This window comes from Engystomops pustulosus, unplaced genomic scaffold, assembly GCF_040894005.1.
Source record: "Engystomops pustulosus unplaced genomic scaffold, aEngPut4.maternal MAT_SCAFFOLD_59, whole genome shotgun sequence".
In the NCBI taxonomy this organism is placed as follows: Eukaryota; Metazoa; Chordata; class Amphibia; order Anura; family Leptodactylidae; genus Engystomops; species Engystomops pustulosus.
This window is the reverse complement of record NW_027284967.1, coordinates 316,806-336,870: the sequence shown is the minus strand read 5'-3', so window position 1 is coordinate 336,870 and position 20,065 is coordinate 316,806. Positions and strand designations below refer to the sequence as shown.

The window sequence follows — 20,065 nt, the reverse complement described above, 5'->3', positions numbered from 1 at the left end:
TAACGGGTTGGACCCCCTTTTGCCTTCAGAACTGCCTCAATTCTTCGTGGCATAGATACAACAAGGTGCTGGAAGCTCCTCAGAGATTTTGGTCTATATTGACATGATGACATCACACAGTTGCCGCAGATTTGTCGGCTGCACATCCATGATGCGAATCTCCCGTTCCACCACATCCCAAAGATGCTCTATTGGATTGAGATCTGGTGACTGTGGAGCCATTTGTGTCCAGTGACCTCATTGTCATGTTCAAGAAACCAGTCTGAGATGATTCCAGCTTTATGACATGGCGCATTATCCTGCTGAAAGTAGCCATCAGATGTTACAGGGTACATTGTGCTCATAAAGGGATGGACATGGGCAGCAACAACACCATGACACCAGCACCACCAGCCTGACCCGCTGATACAAGGCAGGATGGATCCATGACACCACCAGCACCAGCCTGACCCGCTGATACAAGGCAGGATGGATCCATGACACCACCAGCACCAGCCTGACCCGCTGATACAAGGCAGGATGGATCCATGACACCACCACCACCAGCCTGACCCGCTGATACAAGGCAGGATGGATCCATGACACCACCACCACCAGCCTGAGCCGCTGATACAAGGCAGGATGGATCCATGACACCAGCACCAGCCTGACCCGCTGATACAAGGCAGGATGGATCCATGACACCACCAGCACCAGCCTGAGCCGCTGATACAAGGCAGGATGGATCCATGACACCACCACCACCAGCCTGACCCGCTGATACAAGGCAGGATGGATCCATGACACCAGCACCACCAGCCTGACCCGCTGATACAAGGCAGGATGGATCCATGACACCACCACCACCAGCCTGAGCCGCTGATACAAGGCAGGATGGATCCATGACACCACCACCACCAGCCTGAGCCGCTGATACAAGGCAGGATGGATCCATGACACCAGCACCACCAGCCTGAGCCGCTGATACAAGGCAGGATGGATCCATGACACCACCACCACCAGCCTGACCCGCTGATACAAGGCAGGATGGATCCATGACACCACCACCACCAGCCTGACCCGCTGATACAAGGCAGGATGGATCCATGACACCAGCACCACCAGCCTGAGCCGCTGATACAAGGCAGGATGGATCCATGACACCACCACCACCAGCCTGACCCGCTGATACAAGGCAGGATGGATCCATGACACCACCACCACCAGCCTGAGCCGCTGATACAAGGCAGGATGGATCCATGACACCACCAGCACCAGCCTGACCCGCTGATACAAGGCAGGATGGATCCATGACACCACCACCACCAGCCTGAGCCGCTGATACCAGGCAGGATGGATCCATGACACCACCACCACCAGCCTGAGCCGCTGATACAAGGCAGGATGGATCCATGACACCACCACCACCAGCCTGAGCCGCTGATACAAGGCAGGATGGATCCATGACACCACCACCACCAGCCTGAGCCGCTGATACCAGGCAGGATGGATCCATGACACCACCACCACCAGCCTGACCCGCTGATACAAGGCAGGATGGATCCATGACACCAGCACCACCAGCCTGACCCGCTGATACAAGGCAGGATGGATCCATGACACCACCACCACCAGCCTGACCCGCTGATACAAGGCAGGATGGATCCATGACACCACCACCACCAGCCTGACCCGCTGATACAAGGCAGGATGGATCCATGACACCACCACCACCAGCCTGACCCGCTGATACAAGGCAGGATGGATCCATGACACCACCACCACCAGCCTGAGCCGCTGATACAAGGCAGGATGGATCCATGACACCACCACCAGCCTGAGCCGCTGATACAAGGCAGGATGGATCCATGACACCACCACCACCAGCCTGACCCGCTGATACAAGGCAGGATGGATCCATGACACCACCACCACCAGCCTGACCCGCTGATACAAGGCAGGATGGATCCATGACACCACCACCACCAGCCTGACCCGCTGATACAAGGCAGGATGGATCCATGACACCACCAGCACCAGCCTGACCCGCTGATACAAGGCAGGATGGATCCATGACACCACCACCACCAGCCTGACCCGCTGATACAAGGCAGGATGGATCCATGACACCACCACCACCAGCCTGACCCGCTGATACAAGGCAGGATGGATCCATGACACCACCACCACCAGCCTGACCCGCTGATACAAGGCAGGATGGATCCATGACACCACCACCACCAGCCTGACCCGCTGATACAAGGCAGGATGGATCCATGACACCACCACCACCAGCCTGAGCCGCTGATACAAGGCAGGATGGATCCATGACACCACCACCACCAGCCTGAGCCGCTGATACAAGGCAGGATGGATCCATGACACCACCACCACCAGCCTGAGCCGCTGATACAAGGCAGGATGGATCCATGACACCAGCACCACCAGCCTGAGCCGCTGATACCAGGCAGGGTGGATCCATGACACCAGCACCACCAGCCTGACCCGCTGATACAAGGCAGGATGGATCCATGACACCACCACCACCAGCCTGACCCGCTGATACAAGGCAGGATGGATCCATGACACCACCACCACCAGCCTGAGCCGCTGATACAAGGCAGGATGGATCCATGACCCCACCACCACCAGCCTGACCCGCCGATACAAGGCAGGATGGATCCATGACACCACCAGCACCAGCCTGAGCCGCCGATACAAGGCAGGATGGATCCATGACACCACCAGCACCAGCCTGAGCCGCCGATACAAGGCAGGATGGATCCATGACACCACCACCACCAGCCTGAGCCGCTGATACAAGGCAGGATGGATCCATGACACCACCACCACCAGCCCGAGCCGCTGATACAAGGCAGGATGGATCCATGACACCAGCACCACCAGCCTGAGCCGCTGATACAAGGCAGGATGGATCCATGACACCACCACCACCAGCCTGAGCCGCCGATACAAGGCAGGATGGATCCATGACACCACCACCACCAGTCTGACCCGCTGATACAAGGCAGGATGGATCCATGACACCACCACCACCAGCCCGAGCCGCTGATACAAGGCAGGATGGATCCATGACACCAGCACCACCAGCCTGAGCCGCTGATACAAGGCAGGATGGATCCATGACACCACCACCACCAGCCTGAGCCGCTGATACAAGGCAGGATGGATCCATGACACCACCACCACCAGCCTGAGCCGCTGATACAAGGCAGGATGGATCCATGACACCAGCACCACCAGCCTGAGCCGCCGATACAAGGCAGGATGGATCCATGACACCACCACCACCAGCCTGAGCCGCTGATACAAGGCAGGATGGATCCATGACACCACCACCACCAGCCTGACCCGCTGATACAAGGCAGGATGGATCCATGACACCACCACCACCAGCCTGACCCGCTGATACAAGGCAGGATGGATCCATGCTTTCATGTTGTTGACGCCAAATTCTGACCCTACCATCCGAATGTCGCAGCAGAAATCGAGACTCATCAGACCAGGCAACGTTTTACCAATCTTCTACTGTCCAATTTCGATGAGCTTGTGCAAATTGTAGCCTCAGTTTCCTGTTCTTAGCTGAAAGGAGTGGCACCCGGTGTGGTCTTCTGCTGCTGTAGCCCATCTGCCTCAAAGTTGGACGGGTGGCGATTTGAGTCACTGTTGCCTTTCTATCAGCTCGAACCAGTCTGCCCATTCTCCTCTGACCTCTGGCATCAACAAGGCATTTCCGCCCACAGAACTGCCGCTCACTGGATGTTTTTTTCTTTTTCGGACCATTCTCTGTAAACCCTAGAGATGGTTGTGCGTGAAAATCCCAGTAGATCAGCAGTTTCTGAAATACTCAGACCAGCCCTTCTGGCACCAACAACCATGCCACGTTCACAGGCCACAAATCACCTTTCTTCCCCATACTGATGCTCGGGAGAACTGCAGGAGATTGTCTTGACCATGTCTACATGCCTAAATGCACTGCCGCCATGTGATTGGCTGATTAGAAATTAAGTGTTAACGAGCAGTTGGACAGGTGTACCTAATAAAGTGGCCGGTGAGTGTATGTGACAGGAGGGGAGGGAGCTATAGCATCTATATGTGACAGGAGGGGAGGGAGCTATAGCATCTATATGTGACAGGAGGGGAGGGAGCTAGAGCATCTTGGATTATGAACACCCAGCTTTCTATAATCTCTGGAAAGCTGGGTTGCTGGTCATTTGAACAGGGCTGTTTAAGCTGCTACGGGTCTTACCCTGAGACTCAGGGCGGATCATTATTCACTATTCCCTTTATGGAATTGTACCTGGACCAGACTGCCTGCCTAAAGTCTGAATCCTGCCTGCGCTCCTGGCGCCCGGCGTCCTGCCCTCCTGCCTGCGCTCCTGGCGCCCGGCGTCCTGCCCTCCTGCCTGCGCTCCTGGCGCCCGGCGTCCTGCCCTCCTGCCTGCGCTCCTGGCACCCGGCGTCCTGCCCTCCGGCCTGCGCTCCTGGCGCCCGGCGTCCTGCGCTCCTGGCGCCCGGCGTCCTGCGCTCCTGGCGCCCGGCGTCCTGCCCTCCGGCCTGCGCTCCTGGCGCCCGGCGTCCTGCCCTCCGGCCTGCGCTCCTGGCGCCCGGCATCCTGCCCTCCGGCCTGCGCTCCTGGCGCCCGGCGTCCTGCCCTCCGGCCTGCGCTCCTGGCGCCCGGCGTCCTGCCCTCCGGCCTGCGCTCCTGGCGCCCGGCGTCCTGCCGTCCGGCCTGCGCTCCTGGCGCCCTGCCTGCCCTCCTGCCTGCGCTCCTGGCGCCCTCCGGCCTGCGCTCCTGGCGCCCTCCTGCCTGCGCTCCTGGCGCCCTCCTGCCTGCGCTCCTGGCGCCCTCCTGCTTGCGCTCCTGGCGCCCTCCTGCCTGCGCTCCTGGCGCCCTCCTGCCTGCCCTCCTGGCGCCCTCCTGCCTGCGCTCCTGGCGCCCTCCTGCCTGCCCTCCTGGCGCCCGGCGTCCTGCCCTCCTGCCTGCGCTCCTGGCGCCCGGCGTCCTGCCCTTCTGCCTGCGCTCCTGGCGCCCTCCTGCTTGCGCTCCTGGCGCCCTCCTGCCTGCGCTCCTGGCGCCCTCCTGCCTGCCCTCCTGGCGCCCGGCGTCCTGCCCTCCTGCCTGCGCTCCTGGCGCCCGGCGTCCTGCCCTTCTGCCTGCGCTCCTGGCGCCCTCCTGCTTGCGCTCCTGGCGCCCTCCTGCCTGCGCTCCTGGCGCCCTCCTGCCTGCCCTCCTGGCGCCCGGCGTCCTGCCCTCCTGCCTGCGCTCCTGGCGCCCGGCGTCCTGCCCTTCTGCCTGCGCTCCTGGCGCCCCCTCATCCTCCATAGACTGTATTACACTACACAGCTTGTACTACTAACACAGTGCTTTTAATTCCCACCTCAACAGCAGGATGGGTCCTATAGATTGCATATGTAACAGCAGGATGGGTCCTATAGATTGCATATGTAACAGCCGGATGGGTCCTATAGATTGCATTAGGACCATCAGTCTGAGGCCATTTATGAGGCTCCATCCTCTATAAGCAGCAGTTGTGGAGTGACTGACCCCCTTTAGGGTCGCTCTGTATGGGATGTGATAATGGACAGTACATATTCTATGATGTCTGATCTTGTTACAGGAAGGAGCAGAGGATAATGAAGCTTATGAACATCTGCTGACACACCTGGAGGAAGTGACGGATGGGGGTGAGTCCCGGCTTGCCCCATACCGGTGCCACACATGCCCTGCCGGCTATCCCCATACCGGTGCCACACATGCCCCGCCGGCTATCCCCATACCGGTGCCGCACATGCCCAGAACAGAGGCTACGGTGTCCTTGCACAACACATTTCTCTATATGTCCGGTACACAGAAGCAGCTCCCTACATATGGGTGCAGATATTTCTATTGGTGCTCCTGATAACTCCAGCACATAGTCCCCACCCACCCCTGGCACATAGTCCAGACGGCACTGTTCTTAGTTAATGAGCCCCTATACTTGTGTATTGATCCACACAACCTGTATATTTCCAGGGCAAAGTGCGGAGATTCCTGGATTTGATATTCGTGGATTATTACCTCAGCAGATGGACCGATTCTTCCGCTATAACGGATCTCTCACTACTCCACCGTGTCTGCAAACCGTCAACTGGACCATCTTCAACCAGACCGTCCTCCTGTCTGCGAAACAGGTCAGAAGTCAATCATAATAATAATCATAATAATAATCACAATAATAATAATAAAAAAACACAAGACTACCTGGTACCCCAAGTGTAATCCTCACCCGAAACACAAGACTACCCGGTACCCCAAGTGTAATCCTCACCCGAAACACAAGACTACCCGGTACCCCGAGTGTAATCCTCACCCGAAACACAAGACTACCCTTTACCCCGAGTGTAATCCCCATCCGAAACACAAGACTACCCGGTACCCCGAGTGTAATCCCCATCCGAAACACAAGACTACCCGGTACCCCAAGTGTAATCCCCATCCGAAACACAAGACTACCCGGTACCCCAAGTGTAATCCCCATCCGAAACACAAGACTACCCGCTACCCCAAGTGTAATCCCCATCCGAAACACAAGACTACCCGGTACCCCAAGTGTAATCCTCATCCGAAACACAGGACTACCCGCTACCCCAAGTGTAATCCTCATCCGAAACACAGGACTACCCGCTACCCCAAGTGTAATCCTCACCCGAAACACAAGACTACCCGGTACCCCAAGTGTAATCCTCACCCGAAACACAAGACTACCCGGTACCCCGAGTGTAATCCTCACCCGAAACACAAGACTACCCGGTACCCCGAGTGTAATCCCCATCCGAAACACAAGACTACCCGGTACCCCGAGTGTAATCCCCATCCGAAACACAAGACTACCCGGTACCCCAAGTGTAATCCCCATCCGAAACACAAGACTACCCGGTACCCCAAGTGTAATCCCCATCCGAAACACAAGACTACCCGCTACCCCAAGTGTAATCCCCATCCGAAACACAAGACTACCCGCTACCCCAAGTGTAATCCTCATCCGAAACACAGGACTACCCGCTACCCCAAGTGTAATCCCCATCCGAAACACAGGACTACCCGGTACCCCAAGTGTAATCCCCATCCGAAACACAAGACTACCCGCTACCCCGAGTGTAATCCCCATCCGAAACACAGGACTACCCGGTACCCCAAGTGTAATCCCCATCCGAAACACAAGACTACCCGCTACCCCAAGTGTAATCCCATCAACCCCTTATTGACCGTGCAGGGAGGAGCGGTCCCCCACTATCTTACGGCAGCTTGGACCCTGCTCTAACAGTCCGGATCAGAACGGAGTTTTGATCCGGCTGTTAACCCGTTAGATCCTGCAGTCAATGTAGTGACCGGGGATCTACATACCTGCAGAGGGAGAGGGTTTTCTCCCTCTCCTCCCAGCACCCTGCAATGCGATCACCGGGAGCCGTCTTCATATCCGGCAGCCGAGGACCTAGTGAAGGACCCGGGGTCTGCCATCAGCATCTGCCTGCTCGGTCCAGCCCCTGAAGATACAGACTTACACTTCTAATGCTCAACAATACACGGTAATTAGTATGAACTAGTGATCACATGATTATATAATGGGAAAATAAAAGTACAAAAAAACACTACAAAATTAAATTCATTAAAATGTCCCAAAAACCCCAACACCTATAAAACAATAAATAATAAAAACGTAACAAAACACATTGGAGCACATTTACGTTCCCAGAAAGTGCATTGTCCGTGTATAATGCGCTGTGCGGGGAGTCACTAAGATCGTGCGCCCGATATCCTGCATGTGTCGCTTCCCCGCTCAGGTCCCTGGAGTTCACCTTCTTCTTCCTGGTGCATGTAAGTGCATTGTCCGTGTATAATGCGCTGTGCGGGGAGTCACTAAGATCGTGCGCCCGATATCCTGCATGTGTCGCTTCCCCGCTCAGGTCCCTGGAGTTCACCTTCTTCTTCCTGGTGCATGTAAGTGCATTGTCCGTGTATAATGCGCTGTGCGGGGAGTCACTAAGATCCTGCGCCTGATATCCTCTATGTGTCGCTTCCCCGTTCAGGTCCCTGGAGTTCACCTTCTTCTTCCTGGTGCATGTAAGTGCATTGTCCGTGTATAATGCGCTGTGCGGGGAGTCACTAAGATCGTGCGCCCGATATCCTGCATGTGTCACTTCCCCGCTCAGGTCCCCGGAGTTCAGCTTCTTCTTCCTGGTGCATGTAAGTGCATTGTCCGTGTATAATGCGCTGTGCGGGGAGTCACTAAGATCCTGTGCCCGATATCCTGCATGTGTCACTTCCCTGCTCAGGTCCCTGGAGTTCACCTTCTTCTTCCTGGTGCATGTAAGTGCATTGTCCGTGTATAATGCGCTGTGCGGGAAGTCACTAAGATCCTGCACCCGATATCCTGCATGTGTCACTTCCCCGCTCAGGTCCCCGGAGTTCACCTTCTTCCTGGTGCATGTAAGTGCATTGTCCGTGTATAATGCGCTGTGCGGGGAGTCACTAAGATCCTGCACCCGATATCCTGCATATGGCGCTTCCCCGCTCAGGTCCCTGGAGTTCACCTTCTTCCTCCTGGTGCATGTAAGTGCATTGTCCGTGTATAATGTGCTGTGCGGGGAGTCACTAAGATCCTGCGCCTGATATCCTGCATGTGTCGCTTCCCCGCTCAGGTCCCTGAAGTTCACCTTCTTCTTCCTGGTGCATGTAAGTGCATTGTCCGTGTATAATGCGCTGTGCGGGGAGTCACTAAGATCGTGCGCCCGATATCCTGCATGTGTCGCTTCCCCGCTCAGGTCCCTGGAGTTCACCTTCTTCTTCCTGGTGCATGTAAGTGCATTGTCCGTGTATAATGCGCTGTGCGGGGAGTCACTAAGATCCTGCGCCTGATATCCTGCATGTGTCGCTTCCCCGCTCAGGTCCCTGAAGTTCACCTTCTTCTTCCTGGTGCATGTAAGTGCATTGTCCGTGTATAATGCGCTGTGCGGGGAGTCACTAAGATCCTGCGCCCGATATCCTGCATGTGTCACTTTCCCGCTCAGGTCCCTGGAGTTCACCTTCTTCTTCCTGGTGCATGTAAGTGCATTGTCCGTGTATAATGTGCTGTGCGGGGAGTCACTAAGATCCTGCGCCCGATATCCTGCATGTGTCACTTCCCTGCTCAGGTCCCTGGAGTTCACCTTCTTCTTCCTGGTGCATGTAAGTGCATTGTCCGTGTATAATTCGCTGTGCGGGGAGTCACTAAGATCCTGTGCCCGATATCCTGCATGTGTCGCTTCCCCGCTCAGGTCCCCGGAGTTCACCTTCTTCTTCCTTGTGCATGTAAGTGCATTGTCCATGTATAATGCGCTGTGCGGGGAGTCACTAAGATCCTGCACCTGATATCCTGCATGTGTCGCTTCCCCGCTCAGGTCCCCGGAGTTCACCTTCTTCCTCCTGGTGCATGTAAGTGCATTGTCCGTGTATAATGTGCTGTGCGGGGAGTGACTAAGATCCTGCGCCTGATATCCTGCATGTGTCGCTTCCCCGCTCAGGTCCCCGGAGTTCACCTTCTTCCTCCTGGTGCATGTAAGTGCATTGTCCGTGTATAATGCGCTGTGCGGGGAGTCACTAAGATCCTGCACCCGATATCCTGCATGTGTCACTTCACCGCTCAGGTCCCCGGAGTTCACCTTCTTCTCCCTGGTGCATGTAAGTGCATTGTCCGTGTATAATGTGCTGTGCGGGGAGTGACTAAGATCCTGCGCCTGATATCCTGCATGTGTCGCTTCCCCGCTCAGGTCCCCGGAGTTCACCTTCTTCTTCCTGGTGCATGTAAGTGCATTGTCCGTGTATAATGCGCTGTGCGGGGAGTCACTAAGATCCTGCACCCGATATCCTGCATGTGTCACTTCACCGCTCAGGTCCCCGGAGTTCACCTTCTTCTCCCTGGTGCATGTAAGTGCATTGTCCGTGTATAATGCGCTGTGCGGGGAGTCACTAAGATCCTGCGCCCGATATCCTGCATGTGTCACTTCCCTGCTCAGGTCCCTGGAGTTCACCTTCTTCTTCCTGGTGCATGTAAGTGCATTGTCCATGTATAATGCGCTGTGCGGGGAGTCACTAAGATCCTGCGCCCGATATCCTGCATGTGACACTTCCCCGCTCAGGTCCCCGGAGTTCACCTTCTTCTTCCTGGTGCATGTAAGTGCATTGTCTGTGTATAATGTGCTGTGCGGGGAGTCACTAAGATCGTGCCCCCGATATCCTGCATGTGTCGCTTCCCCGCTCAGGTCCCTGGAGTTCACCTTCTTCTTCCTGGTGCATGTAAGTGCATTGTCCGTGTATAATGCGCTGTGCGGGGAGTCACTAAGATCCTGCGCCCGATATCCTGCATGTGTCGCTTCCCCGCTCAGGTCCCAGGAGTTCACCTTCTTCTTCCTGGTGCATGTAAGTGCATTGTTTGTGTATAATGCGCTGTGCGGGGAGTCACTAAGATCCTGCGCCCGATATCCTGCATGTGTCGCTTCCCCGCTCAGGTCCCAGGAGTTCACCTTCTTCTTCCTGGTGCATGTAAGTGCATTGTTTGTGTATAATGTGCTGTGCGGGGAGTCACTAAGATCCTGCCCCGATATCCTGCATGAGCAGATTCTTTCCAGTGACGCTGATGCAGCAGATCCAACCTGGCTGCACAGCGGATTCTTCCCAGTGACGCTGATGCAGCAGATCCAACCTGGCTGCACAGCAGACTCATATCAGTGACGCTGACGCTCCTGTAGCCAATCTACGTCCCATTCATTATTAGTCAGTGAATAAGGAGAAGATCTTATTTTCTGTAAATCTGTAGAAGTGGTTTGGGGTTCTGGCACCATGGACCAGTGACTGCGGGCGTACGAATATATAGCGTCAGCCCCCGCTGGGCAGCTCCAGGGTGATGTCTCTCCCTATGTAGCTTGTGCGGTTTGAAGCTTGACAATAAAAGGAAGCGCGAGTTGTGCGTCATGAGTTGCCCTGCTCGCCCCCTTCTTGCCTCACCTTTGCCTGGATGGATGTGGATGAGGCCTACAATACTATGACACCAGTGGGGTAGCCGCCATGATGGCCAGCCGCCCCGGGCTCCTGCTGACTTCTGATTATCACGTTAGATTGAATTTGGATGCGGTGCTGCAGGATCCCCTGTAATCCCCGGCGCTGCCAGCAGATGGCGCTGTGTACGCATTATGCCGCAGCTGAGGGCTTCACACTGATGGAGCCTTTAAAGGGCAAGTCTTCTCCTCATCTCTGAGTCTGAGTAATGTCAGTGCTATTCACCATCCTCAGCCCAGGGCGTCACTGCTGGAAACGGGCTGAGGAGGGAGATCAGGGGTTAATGCCGGGAGACTGTCTCCTTATGTGGAGTGATGCGAGTGCTGTGACGTGTTCACATAGTCCGGTACCTGCGCAGCTTTCTCCTTACAAGGGTGAGGTGTATGCAGGAGACCTTATAAGGAGAACCCCTGGGGTAACACCGCACTGTGCACACTATGGCGGCACAACGAAACAATCAGAGACCCAGAGAACAGCGCCCCTTACCCCAAGCCCCGATCCTCAGACACCAGCAGTGCCCCCATAATGCCATGTACTGCCCCTCACCCTGGACCGGGCTCCTGAGACACCAGCAATGCACCCATAGTGCCATGTAGTGCCACTCACCCTGGACCAGGCTCCTGAGACACCAGCAGTGCCCCCATAATGCCATGTAGTACCCCGAGCCCTGGGCCGGGCTCCTGAAACACCAGCAGTGCCCCCATAATGCCATGTAGTGCCCCTTACCCCGAGCCCCGATCCTCAGACACCAGCAGTGCCCCCATAATGCCATGTAGTGCCCCTTACCCCGAGCCCCGATCCTCAGACACCAGCAGTGCCCCCATAATGCCATGTAGTGCCCCTCACCCTGGACCAGGCTCCTGAGACACCAGCAGTGCCCCCATAATGCCATGTAGTGCCCCTTACCCCGATCCTCAGACACCAGCAATGCCCCCATAATGCCATGTAGTGCCCCTCACCCTGGACCGGGCTCCTGAGACACCAGCAATGCCCCTATAATGCCATGTAGTGCCCCCACCCTGGACTGGGCTCCTGAGACACCAGCAATGCCCCTATAATGCCATGTAGTGCCCCCACCCTGGACCGGGCTCCTGAAACACCAGCAGTGCCCCCATAGTGCCATGTAGTGCCCCTCACCCTGGACCAGGCTCCTGAGACACCAGCAGTGCCCCCATAATGCCATGTATTGCCCCTCACCCTGGACCAGGCTCCTGAGACACCAGCAGTGCCCCCATAATGCCATGTAGTGCCCCTCACCCTGGACCAGGCTCCTGAGACACCAGCAATGCCCCCATAATGCCATGTACTGCCCCTCACCCTGGACCAGGCTCCTGAGACACCAGCAGTGCCCCCATAATGCCATGTAGTGCCCCTCACCCTGGACCAGGCTCCTGAGACACCAGCAGTGCCCTCATAATGCCATATAGTGCCCCTCAACCCGGCCCGGGATCCTGATACACCAGCAATGCCCCCATTATGACATGTACTGCCCCTCACCCTGGACCAGGCTCCTGAGACACCAGCAGTGCCCCCATAATGCCATGTACTGCCCCTCACCCTGGACTGGGCTCCTGAGACACCAGCAATGCCCCCATAATGCCATGTAGTGCCCCTCCACCCTGGACTGGGCTCCTGAGACACCAGCAATGCCCCCATAATGCCATGTAGTGCCCCTCACCCTGGACTGGGCTCCTGAGACACCAGCAGTGCCCCCATAGTGCCATGTAGTGCCCCTCACCCTGGACTGGGCTCCTGAGACACCAGCAATGCCCCCATAATGCCATGTAGTGCCCCTCACCCTGGACCAGGCTCCTGAGACACCAGCAGTGCCCCTATAATGCCATGTAGTGCCCCTCACCCTGGACTGGGCTCCTGAGACACCAGTAGTGCCCCCATAATGCCATGTAGTGCCCCTCACCCTGGACTGGGCTCCTGAGACACCAGTAGTGCCCCCATAATGCCATGTAGTGCCCCTCACCCTGGACTGGGCTCCTGAGACACCAGCAGTGCCCCCATAATGCCATGTACTGCCCCTCACCCTGGACCGGGCTCCTGAGACACCAGCAGTGCCCCCATAATGCCATGTAGTGCCCCTCACCCTGGACTGGGCTCCTGAGACACCAGCAATGCCCCCATAATGCCATGTAGTGCCCCTTACCCCGAGCCCCGATCCTCAGACACCAGCAGTGCCCCCATAATGCCATGTAGTGCCCCTCACCCTGGACCGGGCTCCTGAGACACCAGCAGTGCCCCCATAGTGCCATGTAGTGCCCCTCACCATGGACCGGGCTCCTGAGACACCAGCAGTGCCCCCATAATGCCATGTAGTGCCCCTCACCCTGGACCAGGCTCCTGAGACATCAGCAATGCCCCCATATTGCCATGTAGTGCCCCCACCCTGGACTGGGCTCCTGAGACACCAGCAGTGCCCCCATAATGCCATGTAGTGCCCCTCACCCTGGACCAGGCTCCTGAGACACCAGCAGTGCCCCCATAATGCCATGTAGTGCCCCTCACCCTGGACCGGCTCCTGAGACACCAGCAGTGCCCTCATAATGCCATGTACTGCCCCTCACCCTGGACCAGGCTCCTGAGACACCAGCAATGCCCCCATAATGCCATGTACTGCCCCTCACCCTGGACCAGGCTCCTGAGGCACCAGCAATGCCCCCATAATGCCATGTAGTGCCCCTCACCCTGGACCGGCTCCTGAGACACCAGCAGTGCCCCCATAATGCCATGTACTGCCCCTCACCCTGGACCAGGCTCCTGAGACACCAGCAGTGCCCCCATAATGCCATGTAGTGCCCCTCACCCTGGACCAGGCTCCTGAGACACCAGTAGTGCCCCCATAGTGCCATGTAGTGCCCCTCACTCTGGACCAGGCTCCTGAGACACCAGCAATGCCCCCATATTGCCATGTAGTGCCCCCACCCTGGACTGGGCTCCTGAGACACCAGCAGTGCCCCCATAATGACATGTAGTGCCCCCCACCCTGAACCAGGCTCCTGAGACACCAGCAATGCCCCCATAATGCCGTGTACTGCCCCTCACCCTGGACCAGGCTCCTGAGACACCAGCAGTGCCCCCATAATGACATGTAGTGCCCCCCACCCTGGACCGGGCTCCTGAGACACCAGCAGTGCCCCCATAATGCCATGTAGTACCCCTTACCCCTTACCTCCATCCTCAGACACCAGCAATGCCCCCATAATGCCATGTAGTGCCCCTTACCCCGACCCCCGATCCTCAGACACCAGCAATGCACCCATAATGCCATGTAATGCCCCTCACCCTGGACTGGGCTCCTGAGACACCAGCAGTGCCCCCATAATGCCATGTACTTCCCCTCGCCCTGGACTGGGCTCCTGAGACACCAGCAGTGCCCCCATAATGCCATGTACTTCCCCTCGCCCTGGACTGGGCTCCTGAGACACCAGCAGTGCCCCCATAATGCCATGTACTTCCCCTCACCCCGGCCCGGGATCCTGATACACCAGCAGTGCCCCCATAGTGCCATGTAGTGCCCCTCACCCCGGCCCGGGATCCTGATACACCAGCAATGCCCCATAATGCCATGTAGTGCCCCTCACCCCGAGCTCTGATCCTCAGACACCAGCAGTGCCCCCATAATGATATGCACTACCCCTCACCCTTAACCAGGCTACTGAGACACCAGCAATGCACCCATAATGCCATGTAGTGCCCCTCACCCTGGAACAGGCTCCTGAGACACCAGCAATGCCCCCATAATGACATGTAGTGCCCCCCCACCCTGGACCAGGCTCCTGAGACACCAGCAATGCCCCTATAATGCCATGTAGTGCCCCTCACCCTGGACTGGGCTCCTGAGACACCAGCAATGCCCCCATAATGCCATGTAGTGCCCCTCACCCTGGACTGGGCTCCTGAGACACCAGCAGTGCCCCCATAATGCCATGTAGTGCCCCTCACCCTGGACTGGGCTCCTGAGACACCAGCAATGCCCCTATAATGCCATGTAGTGCCCCTCACCCTGGACCAGGCTCCTGATACACCAGCAGTGCCCCCATAATGCCATGTAGTGCCCCTCACCCTGGACCAGGCTCCTGAGACACCAGCAATGCCCCTATAATGCCATGTAGTGCCCCTCACCCTGGACTGGGCTCCTGAGACACCAGAAATGCCCCAATAATGCCATGTAGTGCCCCTCACCCTGGACTGGGCTCCTGAGACACCAGCAATGCCCCCATAATGCCATGTAGTGCCCCTCACCCTGGACCAGGCTCCTCAGACACCAGCAATGCACCCATAATGCCATGTAGTGCCCCTCACCCTGGACCGGGCTCCTGAGACACCAGCAATGCCCCCATAATGCCATGTAGTGCCCCTCACCCTGGACTGTGCTCCTGAGACACCAGCAATGCACCCATAATGCCATGTACTGCCCCTCACCCTGGACCAGGCTCCTGAGACACCAGCAATGCACCCATAATGCCATGTAGTACCCCGAGCCCCGATCCTTAGACACCAGCAGTGCCCCCATAATGCCATGTAGTGCCCCTCACCCTGGACCAGGCTCCTGGTGACACCAGCAGTGCCCCATAATGCCATGTAGTGCCCCTTACCCCGATCCTCAGACACCAGCAATGCCCCCATAGTGCCATGTAGTGCCCCTCACCCTGGACCAGGCTCCTGAGACACCAGCAGTGCCCCCATAATGACATGTAGTGCCCCCCACCCTGGACCGGGCTCCTGAGACACCAGCAGTGCCCCCATAATGCCATGTAGTACCCCTTACCCCTTACCTCCATCCTCAGACACCAGCAATGCCCCCATAATGCCATGTAGTGCCCCTTACCCCGACCCCCGATCCTCAGACACCAGCAATGCACCCATAATGCCATGTAATGCCCCTCACCCTGGACTGGGCTCCTGAGACACCAGCAGTGCCCCCATAATGCCATGTACTTCCCCTCGCCCTGGACTGGGCTCCTGAGACACCAGCAGTGCCCCCATAATGCCATGTACTTCCCCTCGCCCTGGACTGGGCTCCTGAGACACCAGCAGTGCCCCCATAATGCCATGTACTTCCCCTCACCCCGGCCCGGGATCCTGATACACCAGCAGTGCCCCCATAGTGCCATGTAGTGCCCCTCACCCCGGCCCGGGATCCTGATACACCAGCAATGCCCCATAATGCCATGTAGTGCCCCTCACCCCGAGCTCTGATCCTCAGACACCAGCAGTGCCCCCATAATGATATGCACTACCCCTCACCCTTAACCAGGCTACTGAGACACCAGCAATGCACCCATAATGCCATGTAGTGCCCCTCACCCTGGAACAGGCTCCTGAGACACCAGCAATGCCCCCATAATGACATGTAGTGCCCCCCCACCCTGGACCAGGCTCCTGAGACACCAGCAATGCCCCTATAATGCCATGTAGTGCCCCTCACCCTGGACTGGGCTCCTGAGACACCAGCAATGCCCCCATAATGCCATGTAGTGCCCCTCACCCTGGACTGGGCTCCTGAGACACCAGCAGTGCCCCCATAATGCCATGTAGTGCCCCTCACCCTGGACTGGGCTCCTGAGACACCAGCAATGCCCCTATAATGCCATGTAGTGCCCCTCACCCTGGACCAGGCTCCTGATACACCAGCAGTGCCCCCATAATGCCATGTAGTGCCCCTCACCCTGGACCAGGCTCCTGAGACACCAGCAATGCCCCTATAATGCCATGTAGTGCCCCTCACCCTGGACTGGGCTCCTGAGACACCAGAAATGCCCCAATAATGCCATGTAGTGCCCCTCACCCTGGACTGGGCTCCTGAGACACCAGCAATGCCCCCATAATGCCATGTAGTGCCCCTCACCCTGGACCAGGCTCCTCAGACACCAGCAATGCACCCATAATGCCATGTAGTGCCCCTCACCCTGGACCGGGCTCCTGAGACACCAGCAATGCCCCCATAATGCCATGTAGTGCCCCTCACCCTGGACTGTGCTCCTGAGACACCAGCAATGCACCCATAATGCCATGTACTGCCCCTCACCCTGGACCAGGCTCCTGAGACACCAGCAATGCACCCATAATGCCATGTAGTACCCCGAGCCCCGATCCTTAGACACCAGCAGTGCCCCCATAATGCCATGTAGTGCCCCTCACCCTGGACCAGGCTCCTGGTGACACCAGCAGTGCCCCATAATGCCATGTAGTGCCCCTTACCCCGATCCTCAGACACCAGCAATGCCCCCATAGTGCCATGTAGTGCCCCTCACCCTGGACTGGGCTCCTGAGACACCAGCAATGCCCCTATAATGCCATGTAGTGCCCCTCACCCTGGACTGGGCTCCTGAGACACCAGCAGTGCCCCCATAATGCCATGTAGTGCCCCTCACTCTGGACTGGGCTCCTGAGACACCAGCAGTGCCCCCATAGTGCCATGTAGTGCCCCTCACCCTGGACCAGGATCCTGAGACACCAGCAGTGCCCCCATAATGCCATGTAGTGCCCCTCACCCTGGACCAGGCTCCTGAGACACCAGCAGTGCCCCCATAATGCCATGTAGTGCCCCTCACCCTGGACTGGGCTCCTGAGACACCAGCAATGCCCCTATAATGCCATGTAGTGCCCCTCACCCTGGACTGGGCTCCTGAGACACCAGCAATGCCCCCATAATGCCATGTAGTGCCCCTCACCCTGGACCAGGCTCCTCAGACACCAGCAATGCACCCATAATGCCATGTAGTGCCCCTCACCCTGGACCGGGCTCCTGAGACACCAGCAATGCCCCCATAATGCCATGTAGTGCCCCTCACCCTGGACTGGGCTCCTGAGACACCAGCAGTGCCCCCATAATGCCATGTAGTGCCCCTCACCCTGGACCGGGCTCCTGAGACACCAGCAATGCCCCCATAATGCCATGTAGTGCCCCTCACCCTGGACCGGGCTCCTGAGACACCAGCAATGCCCCCATAATGCCATGTACTGCCCCTCACCCTGGACCAGGCTCCTGAGACACCAGCAATGCACCCATAATGCCATGTAGTACCCCGAGCCCCGATCCTCAGACACCAGCAGTGCCCCCATAATGCCATGTAGTGCCCCTCACCCTGGACCAGGCTCCTGGTGACACCAGCAGTGCCCCATAATGCCATGTAGTGACCCTTACCCCGATCCTCAGACACCAGCAGTGCCCCCATAATGCCATGTAGTGCCCCTCACCCTGGACCAGGCTCCTGGTGACACCAGCAGTGCCCCATAATGCCATGTAGTGACCCTTACCCCGATCCTCAGACACCAGCAGTGCCCCCATAATGCCATGTAGTGCCCCTCACCCTGGACCAGGCTCCTGAGACACCAGCAGTGCCCCCATAATGCCATGTACTGCCCCTCACCCTGGACTGGGCTCCTGAGACACCAGCAATGCCCCTATAATGCCATGTAGTGCCCCTCAACCTGGACTGGGCTCCTGAGACACCAGCAGTGCCCCCATAATGCCATGTAGTGCCCCTCACTCTGGACTGGGCTCCTGAGACACCAGCAGTGCCCCCATAGTGCCATGTAGTGCCCCTCACCCTGGACCAGGCTCCTGAGACACCAGCAGTGCCCCCATAATGCCATGTACTGCCCCTCACCCTGGACCAGGCTCCTGAGACACCAGCAATGCCCCTATAATGCCATGTAGTGCCCCTCACCCTGGACTGGGCTCCTGAGACACCAGCAATGCCCCCATAATGCCATGTAGTGCCCCTCACCCCGGCCCGGGATCCTGATACACCAGCAATGCCCCATAATTCCATGTAGTGCCCCTCACCCCGAGCTCCGATCCTCAGACACCAGCAGTGCCCCCATAATGATATGCACTGCCCCTCACCCTTAACCAGGCTACTGAGACACCAGCAATGCACCCATAATGCCATGTAGTGTCCCTCACCCTGGACCATTCTCCTGAGACACCAGCAATGCCCCTATAATGCCATGTACTGCCCCTCACTCTGGACCGGGCTCCTGAGACACCAGCAGTGCCCCCATAATGCCATGTACTGCCCCTCACCCTGGACCGGGCTCCTGAGACACCAGCAGTGCCCCCATAATGCCATGTAGTGCCCCTCACCCTGGACCGGGCTCCTGAGACACCAGCAGTGCCCCCATAATGCCATGTAGTGCCCCTCACCCTAGTCTGGGCTCCTGAGACACCAGCAATGCCCCCATAATGCCATGTACTGCCCCTCACCCTGGACCAGGCTCCTGAGACACCAGCAATGCCCCCATTATGCCATGTAGTGCCCCTCACCCTGGACTGGGCTCCTGAGACACCAGCAGTGCCCCCATAATGACATGTAGTGCCCCTCACCCTGGACCAGGCTCCTGAGACACCAGCAATGCCCCCATAATGCCATGTAGTGCCCCTCACCCTGGACTGGGCTCCTGAGACACCAGCAGTGCCCCCATAATGACATGTAGTGCCCCCCACCCTGGACTGGGCTCCTGAGACATCAGCAGTGCCCCCATAATGCCATGTAGTGCCCCTCACCCTGGACCAGGCTCCTGAGACACCAGCAGTGCCCCCATAATGCCATGTAGTGCCCCAGGATAAAATGACACCTGCTGATTTTGTAAAATAGGCCTTGGTCATCAAGGTGTGAATGAGCTGGGTCACTAAGGGGTTAATGATATATTCTAAGCCCTTAGTATGTTTGCCACCTTCTGGCTATAGTTGCTAATGCTATGTGCGAGTTTACATATTGACCAATGATGTCTCATGTTTTATGATGACCTTGATCCCTGGCTGCCACTAAGCTCGTGAGCCTCACCAATGCCATCTACTGGGGATTGCTAATAGATGCCTATACTGTGAGTGTCCCAGGGTAAACTACTTCCGATTACTGCGGCTTCTGCTCGGCGTGGACAAGGTCTGTTCCACCTGGAGCCGATGACCGTGACGAGTCCTGCACTGGGCCCCGCTAAAGCCAGCTACTCAGGTGCCGGGGAGATCGGCTG

The 20,065-nt window shown here is 57.5% G+C and overlaps 1 protein-coding gene across 1 annotated transcript in view; it reads left to right on the top strand.

Annotated features, from left to right (window-relative positions):
* LOC140106883 (carbonic anhydrase 9-like) overlaps nt 1-20,065 on the top strand; it is a 178,607-nt gene that overhangs the window by 107,685 nt on the left and 50,857 nt on the right. The window contains exons 6-7 of the mRNA XM_072131507.1: nt 5,622-5,688; nt 6,017-6,174. Of these exons, the coding sequence (XP_071987608.1) occupies nt 5,622-5,688; nt 6,017-6,174 (225 nt within the window). The remainder of the gene's footprint in view (nt 1-5,621; nt 5,689-6,016; nt 6,175-20,065) is intronic.